The 27,846-nt window shown below is 43.3% G+C and overlaps 1 protein-coding gene across 1 annotated transcript in view; it reads left to right on the top strand.

Moving 5' to 3' along the window:
* The window catches only part of KLF15 (KLF transcription factor 15), a 28,146-nt gene extending 12,390 nt beyond the window's left edge, over positions 1–15,756 (top strand). Inside the window, exons 2-3 of the mRNA XM_063121384.1 lie at positions 336–1,433; positions 15,044–15,756. Coding sequence (XP_062977454.1) covers positions 391–1,433; positions 15,044–15,212 — 1,212 coding nt within the window. The 5' untranslated portion in view covers positions 336–390 and the 3' untranslated portion in view covers positions 15,213–15,756. The remainder of the gene's footprint in view (positions 1–335; positions 1,434–15,043) is intronic.
* The last annotated feature ends 12,090 nt before the right edge of the window (positions 15,757–27,846 follow it).

The following is a 27,846-nucleotide window of genomic DNA, read 5'->3' as shown; positions in this document are numbered from 1 at the left end:
CGAAAGGACACAGAACGGCAACATCTTTCTTCTAGCCAGCAATCTTTTTGGAACAGAGGCTGTTGTAAATTTAATGAACGCCTAGTTGTGAAACTTTTTTTTCATAAGGATTTTCAAGAGAATTCTTTTGCAAGCATGTGGTGCAATCTCGGAAAAGTCTTTTGAGCACTCAAGAAATCCTCTTGGGTGATACCAACAAGATCAAAACATGTAGCAACATGTGCACTCGACAAGGGTTCTAAGCCAAGTTACAGAGAGCTTTGTAGTTTTAGCACATTGAGATGAATGATTAAACCTGACTTCTGACTGTCAATGTTTGTGTTTCCCATATTCAGGCTTTCGCTCTGTTGGTACATGCTGGTGGGAGAAGCATAAAGAGCTCATCCAGGAATGGTGGATCACTTGCTTCCTGCGGATGAATCTTTCTCATCCACACGGCCCTCGATCGGATACTTTGGGGACATGACAGCAATGGGGAGGTCCTACCAAATGCTGCCCTCCCCATTGTCTGAAGATGACAGCGATTCTTCGAGTTTTTGCTCTTGTTCCAGCCCTGATTCCCAGGTTCTTGGCTCGAGCTATGGGAGCTCATCGAGCGCCGAGAGTCAGGACAGTATCTTGGACTACTTGTTGTCCCAGGCATCCTTAGGAAATGGCCATGCCTCTTGGTGGGACAAAAGGAGACTTCAGCCCATTGTGAAGGAGGAGCATTTCAGGATGCCGGAGTTCATGGTGGAGATGGAAGATTCTGGACCATTCCAGCCCACCCTTGAGGAGATAGAGGAGTTTCTAGAAGAGAACATGGAGACCGATCTCAAGGAAGGGCCTAAAAGTGAGACCAAAGACATGCGAGCTTGTAGCCAGATCACAGTGGCTTCCATACAGCAAAAAGACCACACGGTGCCCAGTATTAGTTTAAAAGATAGTAAAAGTGAACAGTCGGGCAGCATGACGGAAAGTAGCCATGCATCAAATGGAGCAGTGTCCCTTGATGGAGGGATTCCAGTCATGCTCCAAATCCAACCAGTGCAAGTTAAACAACCATCAGACATGAGCCCTAGTTCACAAGGACCAGTGCAAGAGAACATTAAAATTGCACAGCTCCTGGTCAACATCCAAGGGCAGACATTTGCGCTGGTGCCACAGCTTGTCCAGTCCTCCAACTTGAACTCATCTTCCAAATTTGTCCGCATTGCCCCAGTTCCAATAGCTGCCAAACCTATTGGGCCAGGAGGTACAATCCAAGGCCAAGCTGGGGTCATCATGGGTCAAAAGTTTCAAAAGAATCCTGCGGCAGAACTCATTAAAATGCACAAATGTACTTTCCCTGGATGTACCAAGATGTACACAAAAAGCAGCCATTTGAAAGCCCACCTGAGAAGGCACACAGGAGAAAAACCCTTTGCATGTACTTGGCCGGGTTGCGGATGGAGGTTAGTACTGAGATATGGCAGCTGATGATCTTTCACAAATACTGCCCTTCACGCCACATCATTTGTCAGCCAGCATTCTGAACATGCATTTTTCTCATTATTAGAATTTAGGTACATTTTTAAAAAATTAGATCATCTTAGAATGTCTGTGAATTGAATAGCACAACCCATCTAATGGTGCAAACATGTATTTTAAAACACGAAGTGTGCAATCCTGTCGGGACGCCCGTTGGCCTCCAAACTTGGAGGCTGACTGGCATCCTATGCAGAGTAGGAGGAGCATGGAGGCATTTTTGTTAGATGGGCTTTTTCACCTGTTTTTCTGGGGCTCTGTGAAGCAGGAGGGAAGGAGGCTGGGGAGGCCGGAGGATTCTTCTAGGCTGGCCTCCCCAGTATCCTCCCCTCCCCTCCCACAGAACTGCACTTTCCCCCCTTTCCAAGGTCACTTTTGCGTAGTTCTCTCCACACCAGTTATGGAGGGAGGGGGAGCATAGATTCCTGGGTCGGAGGTTGGAACCCTTTCTCCAACCTTGGATCCAGGAACCTTGTCTATCCTATGGCACCCCAGACACTGTCTAGAGGCCATAGGATTGCTGTCTGAACTGGTATCATTTCATAAAAGAGAAATTAAGTTTGTTGGAGGAGGCACCTCCGTTTGTACAGTATGGGTCCTAGTGCAACTTACTTGCTACACACTGTAGCAAAGTGAAGAGTAGGTACTAGCTGGAGCTCAGTGACAGAACACATGCTTTGCATGCAGAAGATCCTAAGTTCAATCCCCACCATCTTCAGGTAAATTAGGGGAGCAGAACCTCAGGCCCAGAGCCCAAATCTGGGGACCCCATCCAGGTTTCCCCAGCTGGCTACGTCGCCTTCCCCTGGCCCCAACACCTCCCCCCACCCAAACGCCAATCATTTGCTGGTTTCCTGACTTTGGTGCAGGTTTTTCCCCATTCTGAAAGCTTGTAGTATCTCTCCTAGGGTTGCTTAGTTACTGGTATTTTTGGCCCCGCCCTCCACTGGAAAGCAGCCCTCGAGTCCTTCTGAGAAATGGAATCTGGCCCTTGGGCTGAAACAGGTTCTGCACGCCTGAGTCAAATGGTCAGGCGAGACCCTGTGGGGTCTTTGCCAGTAGACAATTCTAGGCTAGTTATTCCTATAATTGCAGTTACCAAAATGATTGTTGTTGTTTTTTAAACCATCTTTATGTGACTTTACACATCCTGATCCATCGAAATGTCAGTTTTCTGAATGGCAGTCAACAGTCATTCAGATTATGGGTCACCACCAGTTCAGTATATCTTTGCAAATCTGGTCTGTTGAATGTTTACTGGTCTTCGACTGATCCATGTATTTTGGAGCCTTTGATGTGACTGACCTCCCTGTCCTTCTGCACTGTGAAGTGACTACAAAGGTCAACTCGCAATGGAAAAACAATAATTGCATGAAGCAGTGGAGTCTGGTGGATCCAATTTTGGTGGGACAGTGAATCCATTCTGGGTTTTAGTCAGAACCAGCTAGCACTCTAAAGGAGCCATACCATCTGTCAGGGATGCTTTAGGGTGGATTCCTGCATTGAGCAGGGGGTTGGACTTGATGGCCTTGTAGGCCCCTTCCAACTCTGCTATTCTATGATTCTATGAGGTTCTGGAACTACTTTGGGGCTAGGGTTCAACACCTTGAATGGCCCTGAGAGTCCTGGCTAGTTCTGACTACAACCCAAAATGGACAGCCCCACCGAAATTGGAGCCACCAGCTTCCACTGGATGAAGGTTGATTGTTAATACATTTTGTTCTTGGATATATGTATAAAATGCATGTACTTCATAGGGAAGGGTTAGTTAAACCTCATAACCTCTGATTGCTGCAGGCTGTAAAGACGGAATCCTATGTGTTTTTAGACAGAAAAAAGTTCTAAAACTCCCAGCATTCCCCAGCCAGCCATGGTGGGAGTCATAGGGCTTTTTTCTATCTAAATATGCATATGGCTGTGCCCTAAGTGAGTAAGCACAGACAGATAAATTGCTGCTTAATTGCTTGCTACAGAGTACCCACTTTTGGTTCTACCTGGAGGAAGGACACTTGCTTGACCCAGTGTTTATGACCTTGAATTTTGGAATTTGCAACACTTTTCTAGGTTGTTTAATTATATGTCCTATGCCTGTGTGGGATGATGTTTCTTCCCTGGGTTTTTTAGGGAAATATTGAACTATTAACTACAAGATGTGCCTTCTGTCCTGATGACATCCTGTGTAGCCATTTATAATAGTTGCTTTCTTAAAAGTAAAACCTATTGTAAGAACCTGTATGGAAAGTTTGTTTGTGTGAAAAAGGGTGTGAGGAGATAATGACCAATGTTCAGATTTTTGTTTAAAAAGAACTGGTGCAAAAATGGATTTGTAGCAATTGGCATTCTTTAGTTCATGGACTTGAATTCTGACAAGTCCATCTGAGATCTGTAGGTCCAGGGCTAGGCAACCTCATGCCCTCCGGATGTGTTAGAGTACAACATCCCAAATTCCCAGCCAGCATAGCCAATGGTCAGGGAGTATGGGAGTTCTAGTCCAAAACATCTGGAAGGCACCAATTTGTCTACCCTGCCCTTTGTCATTAAACATGCTTTTTACAGATGCAAATAGGTGTTACGTTCCTAGTTTCTGGAGAGTTAGTATGGATGGTATGAGGAGAAGTGTCAAGAGGACAATGGCTGAAATGTAATGAAGCCATCCGCAAAGCACTGCATTAGAGTAAGCCTAATGAAATCCCCTGCTGTTGCACAAGAGTGAATGTGCATGGGGTTAGATGGTTGGGTGTGATCATACAGTCCATTCACAATCAACAGGAAGATGGTTCCCTTTTGATCCACAATCTAGAAAACAACATTTACGGCCCCTGTGCATTCGGACTGTTCAGTGGGATCCAAACTACTGGTGCACCAGAGGTGGAACCCATGGCTGGCCCAAGACATTTTGCTGTGTGACACAGAGCAGCAAATGGTGCCCCCACCCACCCACTCACTCACTCACCTAAGGTCCGTAGTATCCAAAGCCAGCCAAGTTATTTTGGTACATGAGGCAGAACATGCCATGACCATCTCCCCCATCTATGGTAGTAGAAACCCAATAATAACGAAGTAAATAACTAACAATTGGCTGCCCTTTATGACACCTAAAATCAGCTTCCTAAGGTGACTGCCTCATACTGCCTCATGGTAAGGCCAGCCCTTCTGGAACCTGCTTTTTCCCAGTACCTGCTTTTTCTAGTTCCCCTATACTGCTTCCTTCAGTGATACAAAAAATATTTGAGAGTGCTTTTGTATGAAAACTATAGACCAGAGCCAGGGGTGGGCAACTTGTGGCCCTCTAGATATTTTGGGCTGAAATCCTCATCCTCATCCTCCATCATTGGCTATACTAGCTAAGGCAGATGGGAATTGTAGGCCAAAACATCTGGAGGGCCACATGTTACCCACCACTGGACTAGACTATGATCAATTTCCTCACTGTTCAGAAAATGGTAGATGCTCATAGGAGACTGACCAGTGGTCATTTTGCAGATTATGTGGAAATGTGTTAAACTGAAGTGTTGGATTGGTGGGATGGGGAATCTCCTTGTAATTTGGATTTAGGACTGCTTGCATGCTTGTGTGACAATGGGCTGAGTAACCAGAATTTGGTTCATCAGCCACATATGGTGGCCCACCACAGCGTTGATAGACTTCATGTTTTTGCTACCTGCATGGACCTATGCAACAGCCCACAAGCTGTGCAGTGTACATTGCTAGACACTTGATTCCCAATTCCCCCTGTTTTTGCTCCCTGCCAGGGTCTGCAAAAGAGTGGGAAGGGAGTATCAAGCATCTGTCTGGGTACAGTACACAACTTGTTTGCTGCTTAGGGCTAGGTGTATCATAAATTGTGTAGGCCTGGTATAGGCAGCTGAAAGACTGCAGCATATGGGTCTAAGTGGTGTGGGAGGTTAATAATATCTATGTACTTCACATTCTTTAATCAAGAAATGACAGGTCCTGTGGATCACCACACATCCTTTAATATTGGTTCACATTGAACCAGTGCCTACATCACCTGCATCAACTAATAGGGTCATTTAACAGCTCTGATACGTGGTCAATATGATGAGGGGACTAACAGAACTTTGCAAATCAACTTCTACAAGCAGTGAATGCTCCCAAACCAGAAATTCCTGCTCTTGGAAGCTGATCTGCAAACTTTTGTGATTGCCTTCCTCCTCTTCTGGGGAGCTGAACACTTACGTGAGCCACTAAGTACACAAATCTGCCAATTCAGGTAATATAAGAATTACTCTTAGGTGAAGGATTAATTAAACTGTAAATAAAGGAAACTTGTCAATGGCAACAAACAAGTCTTGGGACTTTCTCTAGGTCTTTCTTGAGAGCTGGACCAGTGCACTAAGGAAATCGACAAGGAACAGATCTAATCCTATTGCAGTTCTGGTGTTGTTCTGACCTTTGCAACTGGGATTTAGGGTGAACATATGAAAAAGAGGTCAGGGCCTTGTATATGGTCACACTAGGCAGGGCTTCTGCAGCTTTAACTGTTGTGATGAAGAGGGAATTTCACCAGGTTCTGCATGCATATAAATGACACCTGCTGAAATCCCCTTTTCAATACAATTTTAAAGATACAGGAGCCCTGTCCTCCTTTTCATATGGTCACCCTAAAATGGTTTGATACTAAAGGGAAGTGGGGAGGTGGATGCACATTTTCCAAGGGTCTTGTTTCCTTTGTATACCCCTCTTTAGGGTACACCTGAGATTCCAGCACATGCTGTGTATTCTTGAACATCAAAGTCAGAACTGCAAGTAGCTAGAGCCATCTAAGCCTGGAATTACACAGTTCTCCTTTTATCAGTGGAGCATGTTTACTTTCCAGAAGATCAGAGAGGGAGAGAGAGAGGGAGGGAGAGAGAGAGAGAGAGAGAGAGAGAGAGAGAGAGAGAGAGGACCTCACATGACTGTGCTGGAGCCTCTGTTTTTTTCCAGTTTTCTTTATCAGTCCAAATGAACACACAAGCACAAGATACTTCTGGTATTTTTCCTTTAGACTTTTTCCTTTCGTCTATGTGCCAATGTGGGTCGGGTTTCTTTTCTGAGTACATTTAAGGTTGTTGGGCTTTAAAAGAATAATTTAAAAATCTGCACAAAGAGCAATTAAAGAAAATTTCCCTGGTGTATGTAAATGGAAACATAACATTTAGTTCTGGACAGAGCAAAAGCTGTTCCTTCTTTCTCAATTGTTGGGACAGTGAAATTAAAAGCAACAGTTTCTCCAGCTGCTCCTGGCTCCAATGTAGGATTGCCAGCTGTTCGTTTTTTTAAAACTGGTACCTGGCTGAAGCCTTGGGTCAGAGCTCAGAGTGGGTACAGGTGTGGAGTTGGGGGATAACCTCCTGTGGGTTTTTTGGGCAGGTCTGGGGGGCACAGCCTTGCACAAATGCTGTGTATTCACTCAAGGTATATAGCTTTAAAAACTAAACCAAATAGCTAAGTGGTGGTGGTGAAACATACCCCTTGCTTTTCTGACTTGAAAGCAATAAAATAAAATAAAATAATAATCTAACCAGGCCAGATTTTTAAAAGACAAAACAGGATTTTGAAATAGATTTTTTAAAAAAATGTTCCGGTTGGTTGGCAACTCTGTTTTAATATTTCCCCCCTCTCAGGTGGCTGTCATCACAGCACTGGGTTGGCGCTAACTCCCTCCGAAACTCTGTGTTTTCCCTCTCCTGGGTTTCCTGTGAGTTTCCCTGAGTATTGGAGCCGCACCCCGCCTCTTCCTGGTGGAAGGCGACCAATCGCCGGTTGCCTTCCACTAGGGACCGCCCCCCGTTCAGCCCTGAAGTGACGTCAGATGGCAGAAGAGCTGGGTGTTTTCCCTGACCCTGCATCATATCACTGGCGCAGGAAGGAAACTGAGCTCAGCAGTAGAGCAGATGCATTGCATGCTGAAGGTCCCAGGTTCAACCCCCCAATCTCCATTTAAAAGGGTGAGGTAGCAAGTGGTAGGGAAAACCTCTGCCTGAGACTTGGAGAGCCACTCCCAAGCAGAATAGGAAAATGGACAAATGGTCTGGCCAGCTGAAAGGCTCCTTTCTATATTCCTGTGGCAACCAGTATAGGAGGTAGGGAAACAATGGGCACTATCCAACAGGGTGCACCCACTAATTTAAATTACATCGTGCTAGTGTAAACTACTCTACCGCAATGCCAATAGCGTTAGCTGGCATGCTGATTTCCTGGGGAAATGCTCTTGGCCTTGTGCTTCAGTAATTTATGCGAGCGCCACCTAATTTGCACTAGTGATTGCCCCCCATTGGCTGCTGCCCAGAGTGATGGAACCACAGGATGTGGTGAGTGTTTGTAGATGTTGTTACATGTCAAGCATGGAAACTTACCATAAGAAAGGAGCTGGGCTTTGGAACACCTCAGCCAGCCCTTACTCATTTTCAGTTACATTGATTGCTTTCATTACTATTGCACCAATATGGAATTCTACAAGATAAATTATCCTGTTGTTTATAGAGTCAGACAAGTCCTGCAGGCAAAAGAGAAATAGCTCCTCTTGGAAGGAATGATTTCCCATGATTTTTAAACCTCTGCATGACTTGGCATGAAGACACTGCAATTAAGTGATCTTGGCAATGACCCCCACTACTGTGGGTGTCCACAGTATCCCCCTCCCCCCAACCCCATACAAGGAGGTCACATAGTCCTGCTATAATTCATTTGCACTAAATCTCCTTTAGGAACATATGTCAATGTGTTTAACTATTTATTGACTCTGCATATAGTAAAATGGACATCATTAGAGTTAAGTGTTGGGAAGAAGCACTAGGGAAGAAGCACTAGGGAAATATCAAACACAAGAGAGATTGGTAGAAGACATTATTGGACTGCCATAATTAACTCTGAAATTAATTCTGCATTCAGAAATCCAATTTGGAATCTGCTGCATTTCACATACCTTAACTCAGATTTCATGCTGAAATGCAAATATCCAGTTCCAACATTGGTATTTGACCTATGAAATCGATATTTAAATCCCATCATTGATATTTTAGGATATGATACCTGCAATTTTATATAACAGCCCTAGAAATATATACCAGCTGTATATTTGTGTGTCATTTCTGCCCAATTTCACTGAAAAGTTGGATTTTAGATACCAAAGTAGAAACAAACAAAGAACAACCCATGTTTCTGAGTTGATGTATTCCACATACAGGTCCAAGGGAATGCACTTGGCCTTTGTTATTGGTGTTATTATTATTGGCCTTTAAAGACCTCTGTAAGACATGGAAGACACTGTGTTATCTCAGTAGTTCTTAAATGGTATGGAGGAAATGCATGGCCAAATAAAGGACAAAAGTGGGCACACATTTGCAAAACATTGGATAAAAGGAAAGTAAGGGAAACAAGATAGAGGTGTACAAAATTAATTATGCATGATGTGGAGAATTTGGATAGGGAGACATTTTTCTCCCTCTCCCATAAAACTAGAACCCGGGGTCATCTCATGAAGCTGATTGGTGGGAGATTCAGGACAGATAAAGGCAAGTACTTCTTCACATAGCAAGGCAGGGCAATATACTCTATAAATTTGCACATTCTTTCTCCCTCCAGTACACACACAGAGACAGACTTCTTCACATAATACATAGTTAAACTATGGAATTTACTACCACAGGATGCAGTGATGGCCACCAATTTGGATGGGTTTATAAAGGGGTTGGATAAATTCCTGGAGGAGAAGCTATCAATGGCTACTAGTCCTCGTGGCTATGTGCTACCTCCAGTATCAGAGGTAGTAAGCCTATATGCACCAGTTGCTGGGGAACATGGGCTATTGCATCCGTCTCGTGCTGGTTTCTGGTTGACAGCTGGTTGGCCACTGTGTGAACAAAGTGCTGTACTAGATGGACCATTGGTATGATCCAGCATGGTTCTTCTTGTGTTCTTATTTGCATATGCTAATGTATATGTATAAATATAAATTTAGAAAGAATACTAGAATTCAAATAGAAGTACACTACATCTCACCATGAGTGGGGAAGACTGAGACCAGGGGACCTGTGTACCTGCTCAGACTTCTGCTCTTCAGGTGCTCTTGATGGGCAACTTTGGGCCCCTTTGCTCTCTCTCTCCTTTCAGTTTCTTTTCTTTAAATCAGACTTGAATGAACAGCCCATTAAATAGAGAACTGTCTGCTGTAAAGTAGGACACATGTTCAGCATTTCTTTCAGTTTCTGGACTCAGTTAATTGCTGATGTCTTGCTGAAAACCAGACAACTTATTAGGGTGGTTTCAAAATCTACCATGGGTCAATAGGCTTACTGCGTGTTTCCCCAAGAACCATCTACTAGTCGAGTTGTTTACAGATATGCTGCATCATTCATTGTAGAGTAAAACTGTGTGACATAAACGGAAGCCAAAATGGACAAATAAAAGTTTGTAAAGCACTTAGCACATTGCTATGGTGAAGGAGCCTTACATAACAACCCATAGAATTTTACCTGTTTCTTATGTTGTAACCTTTAGGTTGGTGAGGGTTTTTGTAAACACCTAACAAGCAGTGAGTTTATTTCTGTGGGTATAGTAAGCTGATCTTTATAAGTAAGCTGGGCAATAGCATAGCAACATTGTTACCTGATCAACTGCAAGCCTAGTTATGATGCAAAATATATTTATATCATATTAACTCATGTTGCTTTCCATGGCTCAGATAGCACATAGTTTGGATGTGTGTGAGCGTCTCCTCTTCCCCAATTTTGAATCATAGAACCATAGAATAGTAGAGTTGGAAGGGGCCTATAAGGCCATCGAGTCCAACCCCCTGCTCAATGCAAGAATCCACCTTAAAGCATCCCTGACAGATGGCTGTCCAGCTGCCTCTTGAATGCCTCTAGTGTGGGAGAGCTCAGGATAAAGACAAATTACAACAGACTCAGCATTTCTTCCTTTGCTCAGGTATACTAAATAAATATTGGAGAATTTACGGAGACAATGAAATCTCTGTTTAGGTGGGGGAAATACTTGGAATTGTATTGGGATCATAAACTGGAAACTTCGCCCTGTCTTGATACTGAAGAGTGGGGTTAAAACACAACCAGAAATGAACCAAAGCATGAAATAATGATTGACAGTAGTTGAGTTCTGGTGCCCAAAGTTCTGACACAGGTTGATTTGTGACAGGAAAGCCCACTTGTCTCTTGAGGAAAATGAACATCCTCCTCCTTTTGAAAAAAGAAAGAAAGAAATGCATTTGCTTAGGTATCATTGCCTACCATCGTTTTATGTAAACACAAATTACAGATTCCCCCTTCTTAATTTTCAGTTAGTAAATTAACATGATTTCATTTATTTACTATAAATAAACAGGTGACGGCATTTCTTAGGAATTTCTTTCTGTGCCAATCTTTGTTACTGTTCTGGCTGACATCCACTTTGTTACAATGCCAGTCAAAGTTACAACGCCAGTTCTCAGTTGTATATCATGAACACTTGAGTGTTCTAGAGGAGATTCAGCTAGAGCAGTGTGCTGATGGCTTTCAAATTCTCCACCCTATTTTTGGACAGAGAAATTGGTGTGTGTGTGTTCAATTTCACTGAATTTCTAAAGCAGAAAATTCAAAAGTTTCTCAGGGGTGGGTTCACCGCACCGTTTCTGTGTTGCTGTTCTTGCTACCCCTGGAAGAAACATTGCTATCTGTTGTGCTAGGGTGACAACATGGAAAGGAGGACAGGGCTCCTGCATCTTTAATAGTTGTATAGAAAAGGGAATTTCAGCGTTATTATTAATATTTATAAAACACCATCAATTTTCATGGCGCTGTACAGAATAAAACAAAACAAAATCTGCCATATGGCTTACAATCTAAAATCACCATAACAGACAGGGGACGGAGGGGGAAAACCAATAGGGATAGGGACATTAAAACTAAATATAGACTAGAATTTCAGCAGGTGTTATTTGTATGCATAGCACACCTGGTGAAATTGTCTCTTCATCACAACAGTTAAAGCTGCAGGATCCCTGCCCTCTTTTGTATCTGGTCACTCTAGAGGGCTACTACAGCTTTAACTGCTGTGCTGAAGAGGCAATTTCACCAGGTGCTGCATGCATACAAATGTAGGTTGACCATATGAAAAGGAGGACAGGGCTCCTGTATCTTTAACAGTTGCATAGAAAAGGGAATTTCAGCAGGGGTCATTTGTATATATGGAGAACCTGATGAAATTCCATCTTCATCACAACAATTAAAGGTGCAGGAGCTATACTAGAGTGACCAGATATAAAGAGTGCAGGTCACCTGCAGCTTTAACTGTTGTGATGAAGAGGAAATTTCACTAGGTTCCCCATATATACAAATGACACCTTCTGAAATTTCCTTTTCAATACAACTGTTAAAGATACAGGAGCCCTATCCTCCTTTCCACATGGTCACCCTAGTGCAAGTGGCAGCAGCAACTGAAGTGGTCTTCTTTTTCTGGGAGGTGGGGGTGAGAAAAAGAAACACCTCAGCATTATTTCCCCCCAGAAAAAATATCTTCTGAGAGATTTCAGCTCAGCTCTAGTTTCAGCACTGATCAGGCCTAGGAATTAGGATTGCCCTTCTGCTTTGCAACTCTTTATCAGGATTGGCATCAATGGTAGACACCTGCCAGGGGTCACACCCCAGGAAGGGCCCACTGATAAGAACCTCCTGGCATTGCTCCTCTTCATCCTGCCACCCACTCTGGCCCAGACGTTGGTAGTTGTGAAAGGAGGGAGCAGGAGATGTCATGGCCTACTTGCTTTCCGACTCTCTGGGCTCATCTACACCAGCAGGATATTGCTCTATGAAAACGGTATATAAAAGGCAGGAGCCAAACTACTGCTTTATAGTGGTATTGAAGTGCACTGCAGGATCTATGCTACTGCTTTATAGTGGTACTGCAGTGCACTAACAAGTGTTGGGGCTCATGACACATCTACACCAAGCAGGATATAACACTATGAAAGTGGTATAAAAGCAGTATATGGCATGTGTCAATGGGCCCCAACAGTTGTCAGTGCACTTCAATGTCGTTATAAAGCAGTAGTGTGGCTCCTGCCTTTTATATACCACTTTCATACTGCTTTCATAGTGCACTATCCTGCTTGGTGTAGATGAGCCCTCTGTCTATCAAACAAGAAAGCAATAGGAGCTGGTGACAAACTGGTGAGAAAGCACTCACTGAGGGAGAGGGCCTATGGAGAGAGTCTTGCCCAAGGACCCTCAAAATCTTGGATACGGCACTGCCTTTTATGGATTTTTCTCAATATTTTACAAAATATTTAAGTTTTTATTTCCCCGTTCCTGAGGATAGGTGGAAGCTGTTTAAGGGATAAGATGTTCAGAAGATTAAGATTACCAGCAGAGGAGGGCCATATTTTCCTCCCTATCTGTATTAGCATCAATCTGACTGAGCTGCATTGTGATCAGATACTGTTGATGGACTTCTGTGTGAGAGCAGAATTTGCCAATGAGATAGTGTGATCCTCCTCATTTAAAAAATCAGTATAAATGGCTATGAAATGACTGCTTTTAATACCCTTGATGGCAGACATCTCTACAGAGCTAGTAGTTCAAGGACAATGGCTTCCCAAACATACTGGAGAATTTTCTCCATGCTACCACAATTCTGATGAAGTCTTGTGATGGCAAGGGGAAAACAGCATGATCCAGACACCACGTGAAGTCAGCTTCCATGGAAAGTCATTAAAAGCTGTTGTTTTATGCCTAAGACTAAAAAAAGATGCTGGTGTGGGTGGTAGGAGAGAAAGTGTATCAAAGTGGCCTGCTTGCTAGCTGTCTTTGAGTAGCATCTAATGTTAGTCTTGCTTACAGAAGACCCATTAAAATGAATGGGACTTTAGTCATGACTAACTTGTCCCATTCATGTCAATGGGTCTACTCTATGCAGGACCAACATTGGATTCTACCTTTTGTGCCCCAGCCCTCAGCTGGGCTCATAGAGAGACAGACCAGTTCAAATGGTACAAAAATCCCACAGTATTATGGGGCTTAATTTTTAGATGTTGTCTAATATTGGAAGAAGGCCAGAACTGAAATAGCAGGAATATCCATTAGGTCCCTGTATATGCATGTGCACTGAGTTGGACTGTATGTAAGAAAAATAATATCCCCATTGTGGATGTATAGATCTTTGAGGTTGGCTTGAGGAGGCCTACCAGTCAGTGATAATTTCTGTAAACATCATACCTTATGAACAAGCCAATATGTGTGTGTTTTACATCTGCCAGATTAAAATTCCAGAAATGTTTTATATCATGGAGCTGTACTTGTAGGAAATAAAGGACAACTGTTAAAGATAGGACCATATTTTTAAAAAAAGATAAAGGAAAGGAAAGGAATAGTAAGCAATTACAACATCCTTAAAGGGTTGTGTGTGACATCATAGGGCAGGTTCCTCTTACCTGCCTACTAAATACTTGCGCTCTAGCCATTTTTACATACTTGCAAACCCAGACACTAGCGTGCATTTTAAAGTGCAATGGAGCTAAACATATGCTGTGTGCTACAATGTGTATATTTTGGTACTCAGGTATCCTGAAAAGAGCTGGTGTCATGTGGTGGCTATGGTTAGCCCCAGGACAGGTTCTCATATCTGAGAGACCTCCTCCCATATAGGCCACCCCAGACTGTACATTCGCCTACTGAGCTTTATTTGGCTATGGCGCAGAGGACAGCCTTCTCTAGTGTGGTGCCATCATGTGGAATGATCTGCCCATTGAGATCAGGTGGAATCCTAGTGTGGAGTGTTTCCACTGAAAACCCACTTTGATTGCTTAGGTGTTTCCCTGACGGGTAGTATTGTTAGCTACCCCTGGTTATTTTAGTGAGATGTTACTGTTTTTTGTCATGGTTTTAATGATTGGTTTCGTTGCATTTTATCTTGTAAACCTCACTGGGATTTGTTTTTTGTTTAAATAAAAAATGGTATAGAAATTTTCTGAAATAAGTAAAATATCTCCCCTCAGCTGTGAACTCATTGAGCCTGCATTAGTCTGCACCTGCACTCTTGAAGAGCAGCCATTTGCTCCAGGTGTAACTTCAGCGGTAGGGTGCTTCCTCTCAGCAGGTACAAATTCTCCCAAGTGAAGAGAAGTAGTTTCCTCCCCACAGCATTGGCAGTGCAGGTGGTACAAAAGAGAAGGGACACATTGCTGAAGTAAACTGCTGCTGTTCTAGGGTGTAGGCAGATAACCCCTAGGAGGCCTCCGGGAAGCTACTGTTTCATAGCCTGAGTCCCCGTCACCCATCCACCCAAACCTCGCCACCTGCATCTGTGGTGTAGGAATAATAACGCCAACCTAAAATGATAGGCGTATTGTAAGGATTACTGGGATAATGTATGTGGGGGAAATCCTTTTAAAAACAAATCCTTTAAAGCACTATACCAGGGCTGAGGAACACGTGGGCCTCCATAACAACGCTAAGTCTTCTGTTCGATGCTTTCGCATGTATGGACGGCAGGCCCTGAGACAAAAGCGACTGACTGATCGCCTTTTCTCCTTCACTTCCAGGTTCTCGCGGTCGGACGAGCTTTCTCGGCATAGGCGCTCCCACTCTGGAGTGAAGCCTTATCAGTGCCCTGTGTGTGAGAAGAAGTTTGCTCGGAGCGACCACTTGTCCAAGCACGTCAAAGTCCACCGGTTTCCTAGAAGCAGCCGCTCTATGCGCTCAGTGAACTGATGTTGTTGTCCTGCCAGCTCCTTTCCACCTGTCCATCCGAGAACAGCAGCCGGCAGCACTTTCCTTCAGTCTCTGTCTCACAATAATTTATTTGTCTCCATATAACAGCCATGGCCGTGACTTCATGCACGCCTCTTCTTTTCCTCATCACCTTTGCCTTATTTCGTTCCTTTCCTTTGCTGCTGCTTCTTCCTTTGAAAATTACAGTGTTTTATTTTTAGCTGTTTTCTCCTGCACCATGATAATTTATGGGCTACTTGCTGCTAGTTAATTATAGTTCTGGCATTCCTGAGGGCTTTGCTCATGTACAGGGCTATTCATTGTGAGTTCTTTTTTAATTTTAATTTTTATTATTAAGCCGGGCTATTTGTCAAGTTTGGAAACAGCAAATTCCTTTTTGGAATGAAAACACCCCCTTTGTTTTTAGGTGGTGGGATGGGGGATCGTGCTTTTTTGTTGTTGAGGTGTTTTGGGATTCATTAGCTAGGAGTTTGTAGCAATTACCAAAAGAGGAAGAGCAGGAGCAGGTCTGGTGTGTGTGTGGGGTGGGGCTGGGGGGCTGGGAGAGGGTTTGCCTACTAGCGAGTTTTTACTCATCTGGGCCGGAAAATTGTATTCTGTTCATAACCAGAATTGTGGTCTCCAGATGCTTTCCAGTTCGGTGCACAACCTGCCAAAGTCTGTCAGGCTTGACACCCATAACACACCAGTTCCTGCCCTTCCCCCCTCATGGGTTCCTCTTCTGATGGGCAAGATCCCTCCATTCTGCCGTGGTCACACACACACCCGGCCCCACACAACAACCATTATTTTGGGCATAAAAAGTTGGCAACCCAAGCGTGTGAGGGGAAAGAGATTGGAGGGTAAGGTCAAGGGCTTGGATGCAGAGCTGACCTATTGAAATCAGTGGGGCTTATGGTAACGTAAGAGAGTCATGACTAACATTAGGAAAGGCCTGATTTCTAAAATGCACCGGCCCTTTCCACTTGTTCAATCCAGGGATAAAGACCATGCATGGGGTGGGGTGCATCTCAGCAACAGGCTCTGCCCCATCTTCGTATGTAGAGGCCCTCTCGTCAGATGTTCTAGTAAACATGCATAGCTCACGGATAGAGCCTGCTGTTAAGATGCCCCCGGTAGGGTGGCCATGTGCCCTACTTGACAGAGGACAGTCATCTCTTTGAAGGCATTCGCTATTCTCTCTTTAAAGGGCGGCCCAGTCCACACCTGGTTTAAAGATTAAAAAAACAACAACCCAAAAACCTAAAAAGGGGAGCAGGGGGTTGTCACCATACCTTTAGTCACTGGGCAGCAGGTTGAGCAGGCACACTGGTCTCAGCCTTCCCTGCTGTGGTGAGATGTATTTTACATTACAAGAATTCTGTCTAAATTTGCATCTATGTCTGCAAATCAGCACATGCATATTTAATGCAAATCGGCACCCTCTTTTGTCCTTTTTGGGGGCGATGTGTTTCCTTTTTAGTGGTAATGTGCAAGCAGCCATCCTATATGCCACACATGTTCCTTGTCCTGCAGGTTGAACAACTGAAAAGGGCTAAGATAATTGCCGAGTTTCCCCCACCCCTGCTTCTAGACTGGTATTGGAGAGAAGCACTGAATACTGCCTTTTCCAGGAACCAAAATACAGATTGATTAATGTTCTATATAGAAGACTGAACAGTGGAGAAGGAGGGGGGTTGCCCAGATGTTTGCAGAAATGACGCTTGTCATTTGGCTTAAATCGGTCCATCACATAGTCCCGTGATCATGATGTGGGAGGACCGGCTATACGGCTGATGTCTTGTTTCTGTTGCTTGCTGTGCCACTGTGTTTCCCTGTGTGGACAGCCTTAGTCAAGTAGCAGTCCTGCAAGAGTTTTCATACCTCTGGCAAAAATAAGAAAAAGCTTTAACATTTTCCTTCTGTGGTTTCTAATGGCCACAGCGGTCACTGTGATGGCTTAGCATCTTCCCAGGCTGAAGTGTGAAGAAATTCTGGGCCCATTTCTCTCCATTTGCAGTACGGAATAAAATATCCCCAGTGGCTGGGGGTGGGAGGAGTTAAGACTTAGTGAATGTTTTCTAAAAGCACTTTTAGAGCCTTAGGCAGCAAATGGTAAGCAAATGCAGAATATTCTCATGGGCCACTATTCAGAGAGCAATGCAACTTGGGGCAACAGGTGTTCTAGCTAGCTAGAGTGATAAGTGGCTTGAGGGCTACCCCACCCCCAGAATACATACATGTATACATACAAGTAAATACATACATATAATCCAATGTTGGCCACAAAAATGGTTGTGTTAAGCAACATACCCCCTGGGCATTTTTCCCCTTATGTACTCTGCTGGTTGTAGGAAGCTTTCTAGCAAAATAGAATCTGGCAATTAGAGAAGTCTCCTGCCTGATCACAGATAGGCAAAACGAAGCAAGTGTTATCCTTGGCTCAATCCCATTGAAAGCAATGGGGCAGGAGGATTAGTTAAAACCAGCTTGAGCTCCATTGATTTCAATGGGACTTTGTTGCAATTAATTTCTTTAGGATTACGCCCTATCTATTCCTCCTCCTCCTCCTCCTCTTGTCATCAGTCAAATGCGAAAAAAGCACTGCAATTTTAGCATTAGTAGGTCAAAATGGAGACCATGTCATGTAAGCAACAGCTCCACTAACTTCCTCTAGGAATGCATTCCTTTGTCCTCTAGAAATAAGTATAAATTAATCTTTCTTTTATTGACTGGTTTTTATCTCACATCCTATGAATGTATGTAAATAAAATTGTACATATTGCATATCTATATAAAATATCTTTTAATAACATATGAAAAAATGTGTAAATTGGAAACAAAAGAATATCTTTAAAGCCAGTGTACATAAGTTACAATTCTGTATATTTTTTTCTTTTGTTCTTCATAAAATATATTTACTTTGACAATAAAAAGAAATTTGAAATTTTACAAATGATCCAAAGTGATTTTCTTGGTTTACTTTCCACACACATGTTGGCCAGATCCACACACAGGCTTCGGGACGCCCTGAAGGTGCTTTAGGGCGCCCCGAAATCGATGATGTACACCCTACCTTAACCGTTCCAAGAAGAGGCGGAAGAGGAGGAGGAGGAGGCGGCCCCGCATCGCCCCTTGCGGGGACGGGATGAAGAGTTGCCGCGCCTGGTGGCTTCGCTGGGGAATCAGCCGCCGCCCACTTACCCACCGGCCTCCTTTTACTGGCGAAAGAGCCACCCGGGCCCACCCGGGTCGGAAAGTTCAGCGGAAGAAGCCGCCGCCAAGTCTTTGTCAAGTTGTCAAGTCTTTGAGGAGAGCACGGAGTCATATTTTACAGTCCTCTATTTGAATTTGTCCTCTGTTTGAAAGGATGTCCTGTCCAGTTCCAGTTTAAAGGTAATGAACTATAACAACTGTTGCCCATCACCTGCCAGCACCTGGACAGGAGGTTGAACAGGCAGGCCTATAGGTCACCTTGTCCGAATCTTCTACATAACGGCGAGCTGTACTATGTTTCTAATGCAATTATAATAATGATTTGTAAACTTGCATCCATGCAGCTGTCATGCAAAGCCCGCTCCTCTTGCCCTCGTTTCTGGTGATTTTTTGGTGGTGGGGATGGTCAAAAGCAGCAGCGGTTAACATCTGAGTGTGTTGGCAAGACCAAAGGCTACTATTTGGCATTCAAACATCCAAGACAAAATCACAAATGGACAATATGTGTGCAAAGGATTCATGGACCCTTCTTTGCCCTTCCTGATTTGGCCTACTGAGGCCCACTGAAGTCTTCTGCTGCCTATTCCCACCTGCTCTGGGGGGCTCTGGTTGGCCCTCTCCCTAGCCCCATTTCACAGTAAGGCATTGCCCTGAATTACATTTCATAGTCCCTTCAGCTAGTTGATTCTTACTGGGGTCACAACTACCCCACACTGCAAAATAAGCCCTGGTCCTTACAGAATGAGGCATTTGCTTATACGGTTGGCACTAACAAGGTCTAAAAGCCATATTGTCAAAAGATCTTTTGATGGCCCAGAGGGACACATCTAACTGAGCATTAAAATAGTTCTCAGTATTCAGAAATGTTGAGCAGAAACTGAACATCTCAGTGGGCAACATGTTTGTTTATATTTCTAGGATCAGTTGCTGTTATAAAGGATTGGATCCAGATTTATGCTGGATCAACTGGGTTGGTAGGAAAACCCAGAGAGTTATTGTGTGGTACAGAAGTGAAATAAATAAATAAATGGACTTACCTGCCCCCTAGCTCTGCTGAACAGGATGAGTTGTGTGGGAGGGGAAGAAACCAAAAATCAGGTGGATGGGCCTTCTATGAGCAGAGTCCTTCCTCTCATGGAAGACAAATCTTGGATTCAAACCAAATTTGTGTGTGTGTGTGTGTGTGTGTTTTCCTTACATCAGGCCGCTAAAATATTCCTACAGATCAGCATGGATGGGACTAGGTGCTGGAGTTTGTGTACAAATGTGTATGTGTAAGCCTTGGTTTATAAAAAAAAATATTCTAAGCATTGTAGGCAGGCATTCAAGCATATTTGCAGCACACATGCTGGGGTTGTGTGAACTGATATGCCTGTTCAGACAACACACTAAACCATGGTTAGTGAGCGTGGTTAAACCGTGGTTATGTAGCTACCATGGTTAGGAATAGTTCACACAACATACAGTATTAAGTCATGCTTTAGCATGTTGTCAAAACAGGGCTATTATGTATCTAAACATGGTTTCCTGTGTCAGTAGTTCATAAACTGTTTATTAAAGGGATGCACCAGCAGCACTTACATTAGCTTGTGATAAGACACTTTATCCCCAAACCTCCACTGGCAGCATGGGATTTTGCTTATAAGATGCCTGCTTGATGCATCACATAACTCACTCTTTGGGAATCACTGATTGAGGAAAATCTGGAATCTTTTTCAGCTGAACAAACAGAGGATTGGAGACATGGCAAATACATTTACTCACACACATTTGTAACATGTGAGACGTGAAAGCACTCTGAGATTGAAGGAGCACTTCTCGTGGCACTGTCTAGGTGGCTCTTCGTAACCCGCTGCCCTCCAGAACAACAACAACTAGCATTTCTGAACATGGGTCATGTTGCTGAGGCTTCTGGAAGTGGAAATCTAAAACATCTGGAAGCCATCCAGATGTGTTGCACTACAACTGCATTCATCTCCAGCTAGTCTGGCCATTCAGCCACTGACCCTCAAGGCACCCTCCGACTTTGTGAAGTCAATGACTTGTGTTTCTTTCCCTGCATTTTATAATATTTAAATTGGATTTATGGATATTACTTGCTGTTATATATCCATAAGTTCAGGAAGTTACTTGAAGGCTCATAGACCTTATCATGAGTGTGTGGAGATTGGTGAGGCCCACTTCACCATTGCTTCTCAAATAAGAAGAAATGGGGATGAGAAATGCACAAATCCCTTGCACTTTTGCACTTCTCTTTGCAATGTATGAACCAGCTCTTAATCTGTGGCAGGAAGGGCAGAAAGTGGATCATTGGATATGATCAGAAAAATGGAGTGCTAAATATGTTCTTCGACTGCACAACTTCTTGCCACTGCTTCTATTTGAGCGCTTCCATTGTGAATAACAATACCGTGAACACAGATAAGTAGCAATGTATCAGAGAAAAGTAATCGGTTTTCTCCCTGATAGGCTAATTCTGAGGTTTCCCACCAAAATTGCAACCTCCCACCTTCAGTCACACAGCCAAAGGGGGAAAAAAGGAACAGGACATTTCTGCTGATTGTACAAATGGGCCCTTTAATTGATAGTGCCATGTATCTTCACTGGTAATTGCTTATTTCATTGAACTATTTATTTATTTATTTATTTATTCATTCATTCATTCATTTAAAAGCCAGCCTCCCTCTATGACCAGTGCCATGTCTAACAAAATACAAGGGAATCTTTCTGTTTCCTTAGTAGGTCTTTCAGATTTTCTGGTTCTTCCACTTTGCATGATTAGTGCCACTTCCTTGTGAACTCATTAGAGCTTCTTGGAACCATTTGAATGAAAGAAGATGGATCTCCAGCCCTTTGAAACTGGTGTCCTCTGGCATGCCTCTCCTCTTCTTCCCCTTGAGCTCTATGCATCCTCCAGGAACACAGCAGCTGTGAACATGTCCCACCCCCCACCCCTCTCCTCTAACATATTGCTTATATGTGTAATCCAAGCAAACAGGTGACTCGAGTACAAAGTGAACTGGAAAAGGGGCAAGATTAATGATTACTCTGACCCTTTGCTGTGTTATGTAAGCTGAAGCCTTGATGTTTTATAAGGCGATACACTCCAACCGTTGACAGAGGTACCCTTGGTATGGTTTTTTTACATCAAGTGGGCAAATGGTTCAGGGTACAATATTCCAATTAATTAATTAATTAATTAATTAAACTACTTATATACTGCTCAATAACCTAAAATCTTGATGTGGTTTACATCAAAAATACATATAATATAAAAAACCTAGGTAAAAACAGTATAAAATATAATCTAGCTGGCCTGGGAGCTTCTGGTTAAGACTACAGTCCTACACACATACCTTGGAGTACACTCAATTGAACTCAATGGGGATTACTTTTGAGTAGACGTGTATAACACAAATGCTTTGGAGGTACCTTTTTTGGCACAGAAAACCTTATAGTCATCTCTCCTGATGACTTTTCCCCTTTGTGATGCCATGCCACAAAAAACGGTGAATATTCTGAGAAAGTTAAGCAGAGCGGCCTTCTTTTTCATGAGGGTAGGGGCTGGGGGGCAGAATCTTGGAAATTTTCCTCAGGATTTTTTTTTATTTTTTTTTTTTATTTTTTTTTTGAGAGAGAGAGATTTCAACAGTTTAAAATAAATGGTTTCCACACAGAGTTTCTACACAGTTTTCCAAGCAGCAACCCCATGCCTGCTGCTTCCATTGTTTTCAGAGACTGCTTGGCTGAGGCCCCAAAGTGTAATTACAATATCAGGTAATTGTGCCAAATGGATGCCAGGCTTTTAATAAGCCATCCCTTCACAAATGTAAGAGGGACATAAACACCCAGGCTTGGCTGCCTTTGAATTGGCCTGTTTTCAGAATTCTATCCATGGCAGCCAGGTAGCCGCCTTTGCTTTGCTTTCTGATGAGAATAGTTTTTTTTCCCCCATGGACAGCATGTCCCAGGCCTCATGGAGTGGAAAACAGAGAGATAGTCCGTAGTGGTAGCAGCAAGGGGAGGGCAAAGCGTTTTGCAAACATGATGATGCCAAGGAATGACAAACACAGGTCCACCAGTTCAGCCTGAAGAGTGGGGTTGTGCTGTTGGCTGCAAACAGAAGAGATCCAGCAGCTGGGATGGGCGCCAATTCTTCAGCCTCGTTCCTTGTCATTTACAAGCAGAGAGCATGCACACAGTTGGATCTGTATGTGCTCTGGACCAAAATAACCCATCCACCCAAATTCTGGGCTCAGACATAAACTGTGCAAATTAATTGCATTTGCATGCCAGTGCTTACTTTGCCTCAGTTGTTCTGCTAGGTAGGGGCAATACAGTTATGCATAAATACATGAGCAGGAGAAGACATATGGAAAAATGTGCAGAGAGACCATTTAAGGCCGTTGATGGCTATTTCCTGGCCAATGGAAGTTTTGTCCGTGGTTCCTGATGCATGTTCTTCCATAAAATCCCTTGTCAAAATCTACTTTTTCCTCAAGATCTTTAGCTTAACTCCTTAATCCACATTTCCAACTCCAACCAAGCTTGAGATCATGCTATTGCATCTGCTCACATCCTTCACTCCCTTTGTTTCGCCCTCCCTCATAGTAGTATTCCTCACTATAAATGCTAAATTGTAAGTTCCTTGCATGCGGAGAAATGTCTTTTTTTGCTTTTGAAACTCTGTAAAGCACCGTCTTCACTGATGGTGCTGTTTCTTTCGCTCTCCCCTCCCTTTCCAAGCAGTTCTCTAAAACTAGGAGGACTAGAAACTTAATTTAAAATAAATTCTCACACTGTCAAATCCTGTGCAAGATACCAGATTGCATGCATGCATGTTGAGCTTGAGGACATATGGCATGCACAGTGCACATCAAAGGGAAAATACAGGTGACTATTTACCAAATGGCAACTTAGGCTGCAATTTTATTGTCCATGGAATGGGGTCCCAGGGCCCCTCTAAAATCAGAGAAAGAGCTCCACCCAGGAGGAGGAGATCAGATCTTGGATCTCCCCTCCCATGAGGCCAGGTGAATTGGCTGCCTCAAGCAGTAGAGCAGGAGGAGTGGCGAATGGTGCACTTTCCCCACCCCAGGATGGCTCCCTACTGCCACAGCAGCTGTAAAGGCAGGCAGCACAGCTCTTCCGAGAGTCCCCCTGTCTGAAATGCCTGTTTCTGAGGGGGGTCTTCCTCAGAACCAGACATTACCTGGCTGGAGAGGTAACAGCAGATGGGTGAATGCGCCACAGGCAATCTCCTTGGACACCTCTCCAGTCAATGCCTTGCTCTGAGGAAGGACCCCATCAGAGCCAGGCAACTTTCTGAAGAGCCACACCAGCCACTTTTGTCAGCCAGTGAAGCTCTTCCGAGAGAGGGAGAAAGGGAGAGAGAGAGAAATACACGGGGGTTGGGAGGCAGGCAGGAGAAAGATGGGTGTGTGCGCATCAGAACGGAGGTTGTGGGGAGGAGTTGCAGTGGCAGATTTTCTGCCACCTCAGGTGGTGCATGAATTCACACCACCACTGCCTTCTGATGTTGCTGAAAGTTCTGCACCCCTCAGCTCTCTACAATATTGGGGGGGGGAGAGAAAGTGGGAGGGTCTGGAGCATGGTGTGGTCAGAGCACGGGAGGCTCTGGATCTACATGATCCAAACCTCTCCCAGGCCTCAACCATGCTCCCGACCAATGCAGAAAATTAGACCACCACCTTCTCACAATGGGAAGAAAATTGCTTTTTAAAACCTGAGAGACAGACTTGGGCCTTAGCTAGACTTAAGGTTTATCCCGGGATCATCCTGGGGTCGTCCCTGCCTGCTCCCGGGATCCCTTGTGTGTCATTTACATGAACAGGGATGATCCTGGGACGATCCTGGAATAAACCTTAGGTCTAGCTAAGGCCTTGGAGAAGCTGTTCTTCCAGAAGGGTGCTAGATGCATCAGATGCTTCTACCTTGGTGCAGTCCAATTGCCCTGCTGCTGTTGTGGGCCCACAATTGCATGGGGATCTGATTGCTTATAGCCCATGTGGTGAAAAGGATGTGACTTAACTCAGATTTTTCATTGGGTGCAGATGTGGAGTAGAGTGACCTGATTTCCTCAAGGTTTTATGTCATTCATTGTGGCCATCAGTATTTTTATCACCCCATCTCACCTTCATGGTTTACACTAGACTAGATTGTTCATTTCCTTTAATTCCTCTTTTTGATTATTTTGTTTTATTTGGCTGTTTGGTTCTGGTTCTAGTCTTTACAGTGGACATCGACTGCGATTGTTTTCTTAAAAGATAAGAAAAGCACCATGTCTGTCCTGCATCCAGGATATTGCCTTTGATCCATTTCAAGTAGACTGGATGCTGTGTATAGGGCAGCAAAACTATTGCATAAAGGCTAAACTATGGGATGGGGGCAGAGAGGTGGAGAAGTCAAGTTTTGGTCATTTGGATAAGCCCTTATATAAAAAAGCCCTTTTTATTATGCCAAGCATTTCCAGCCTACTTTCTTTGCAATAAATAATTGGAAATTCTCAAAAACAATGTTTTTTTTAAAGAAGCATACAGGTAATTCATTCACTATATCTAGTGACTAAACTATCATCCATTAATATAGGCAGTGGTTTTTGAATATGGTAGGTTTCCTACTTTGGAAAGCTAGTTGAAAAGTGGCCACACTTTATTCATTCTGTACGGGTTCACTTAATCATTCATTAAATTTGATCCAAACCTCTAGAATTAAACAGGGCATGTCAAAATTAACACACAATCTGTCCTTTTGGTTTGTAGTGATTTGTTTTTCAGCAGGTTTATTGGATCAGTGCATCACTGTGGGACATCTCCCCCCCCCCCGCTCTTATGTAACATTACAGAGTCAATAAGCCTACTTATGTTATGGCTCTTGATGATTGAAGACCTCAATTGAGAATACTGCTGAGGGAGGATGCAATATGCCAGTGAATATCAACTTCTGGGAACAGGAGCAGTGGGGACGGCTCAGATTTAGCAACACCTTCTGCAGTGTAGATAATATGCATTCTTTATGTAGGCTAGGCTACTATTGTAACTGACCCCAAGCCAGGAATGTAGCCATTAGCCAGTGCTTCTTTGCTTTGTGATGAGGGGTGTGTCTAGGAAGCCTAGTACAGAATAAAGGAAGCTGGGCTATTTACATTAGGAAAGTCCAGAGGATTAAATTAGGGTGACCATATGAAAAGGAGGACAGGGTTCCTGTTAAATTTGCAGGAGCTATACTAGTTAAAGCTGCAGGAGCTATACTAGAGTGACCAGATTTAAAAGAGGGCAGGGCACCTGCAGCTTTAACTGTTGGGATGAAGAGGAAATTTCACCAGGCTCTCCATATATACAAACAGAACCTGCTGAAATTCCCTTTTCAATACAACTGTTAAAGATACAGGAGCCCTGTCCTCCTTTTCATAATTAAATCATACCAGAGAACCTAACTGGGCAGGGTATTAGTCTGTTGGCTGCTTACCATAATGGTGAATAAGGCCTGTGCTTCTTTTCTTTTTCTTTGCATCTCCTGTTTATGTTGTTTTATCACAGGAGAAAGAAGTAGTCTATTTATTTATTTATTTATTTATTTATTTATTTATTTGATTTGATTTGTACCCCCACCTTTCTACCCAAAAATGCCACTCAAGGTGGCTTAACAGGCACAATTTAAATTGATTAAAACAATAAAAAATACATTAAAATACAATAAAAACATAACAATTACAGAATGAAAAAGGAAAATAAAAAACAGCACCCAACCCAACAGACCCACTTACAGGCCAAAGCCCTTGAATAAAGTGGTCTGTGGCTGCCGGTGGAAGGACAACAGAGAGGAAGCGAACCTAGCCTCCCTCAGCAGCGGGTTCTGAAGGGTGGGCCATATGGAAAGGAGGACAGGGCTCCTGTATCTTTAACAGTTGTGTAGAAAAGGGAATTTCAGCAGGTGTCATTTCTACGCATGCAGCACCTGGTGAAATGCCCTCATCATCCTGCCTTCTTTTCTATCTGGTCACTCTAGCTGTACATTTCATAGACTCCAACGTTCCACACAGTATAGTTTGAAAACCACTGGTTCAAATCCATATGAGAATTGTACCAAGGAAGAATATCAGTGTAGAATATCGGCTGCTGCTAGTCCTCCCCCTTTCAATGGAATGAGGCTTCATATTAATGTCTAGTGTTATACCATATAGTTCCTGTTAATAGGAATAATGTTTGGTGTATTGAAGCCAATTGTTTTGTCTGTAATTACACATTTATAACACTAAAGTATGCATTTATGGGTTTTTTTAGAACAGATTATGGGGCATATTTATAATATGAGACTGGATTACTTTGAAACCAACAATTTAAACCAATTTACTAGGTTTTGCTGTTTGATTATGGATTATTACAGCAAGACCACCGGATTTGTCTGAAAGGCTTAAAGACTGCAATTAACCAACACAGATTTGTTAAAAACAACTTATGTGTAATTAGACTACTTTCGTTCTTCAGTGGAATAAATGGTTTACATGGTTAAAGAAACTGGTTTACATGGTTAAAGAAAATTATTTTGGTTACAGACCAAAATGATACCCTTATATACAAACTAGAAAAAACAACCAGAAAAGTAAAAATATGGTGGAGAAGAAGAAGGAGGAGGAGGAGGAGGAGGAGGAGGAGGAGGAGGAGGAGGAGGAATAATAATCTTTTTCTGTAATGGAATTAAATTACTTTAGATTTCTATCAATCCAATGCATGGATTCCACAGCAGACTAGCCTGCAAACAAATAAATGAAAAACACGTTAAAATATTTACACATTTTTTCCACACCTTGTATAAATTTATACACCTTTATCATTGCTTCATGTGACACTGTTTAGTTATTCAAAGTATTGCCGCTCGTAATTTCATGCAAATGGCCTGCTTTATTAAGAAGGATTCTCACAAATAAGTTAGAGGGCATTCTGGTCTCTCCTTGCCTCTCTTAACACTCTTCCTCTTCCTCCTCACTTCCTGTTTCTCCTTCAAACTCCATCTCTCTGGTACTGCTGGTTTTACTTCTAAACTCCATACATATATACAATCTCCCCCCTTACTTGCTTCTCTCCCCCCCCCCAAGCTTAATAGCCCCAAATATTGCCTAGCAAAGGATGCTGCTTTAGGTGTCAGAATGCCAGCACAGAATTAGGCCTTGGACTTACGAGGATCTGAGCCTGAAAGACAGCAGTGTGTCCAAAACTACTCAATGAAACCTTGCCTGGCCTGGGCCTCCATCCTGCATCACTGACATCATATTCCAACCCTGTCCTGCAAAAGGCAATGAGACATCTTGGCTGTGGGACCTCCAAGTGCAAAGGCAATATGTAGCTACTGACAACCAGTCTGTGTGCCAACAGTCATTCAAGACTATGGTCTTTGTGCT

This window comes from Elgaria multicarinata, chromosome 3 (genome assembly GCF_023053635.1).
Source record: "Elgaria multicarinata webbii isolate HBS135686 ecotype San Diego chromosome 3, rElgMul1.1.pri, whole genome shotgun sequence".
Taxonomy (NCBI): domain Eukaryota; kingdom Metazoa; phylum Chordata; class Lepidosauria; order Squamata; family Anguidae; genus Elgaria; species Elgaria multicarinata.
The sequence above is the reverse complement of the archived record's forward strand: the minus strand, read 5'-3'. Positions and strand labels throughout refer to the sequence as shown.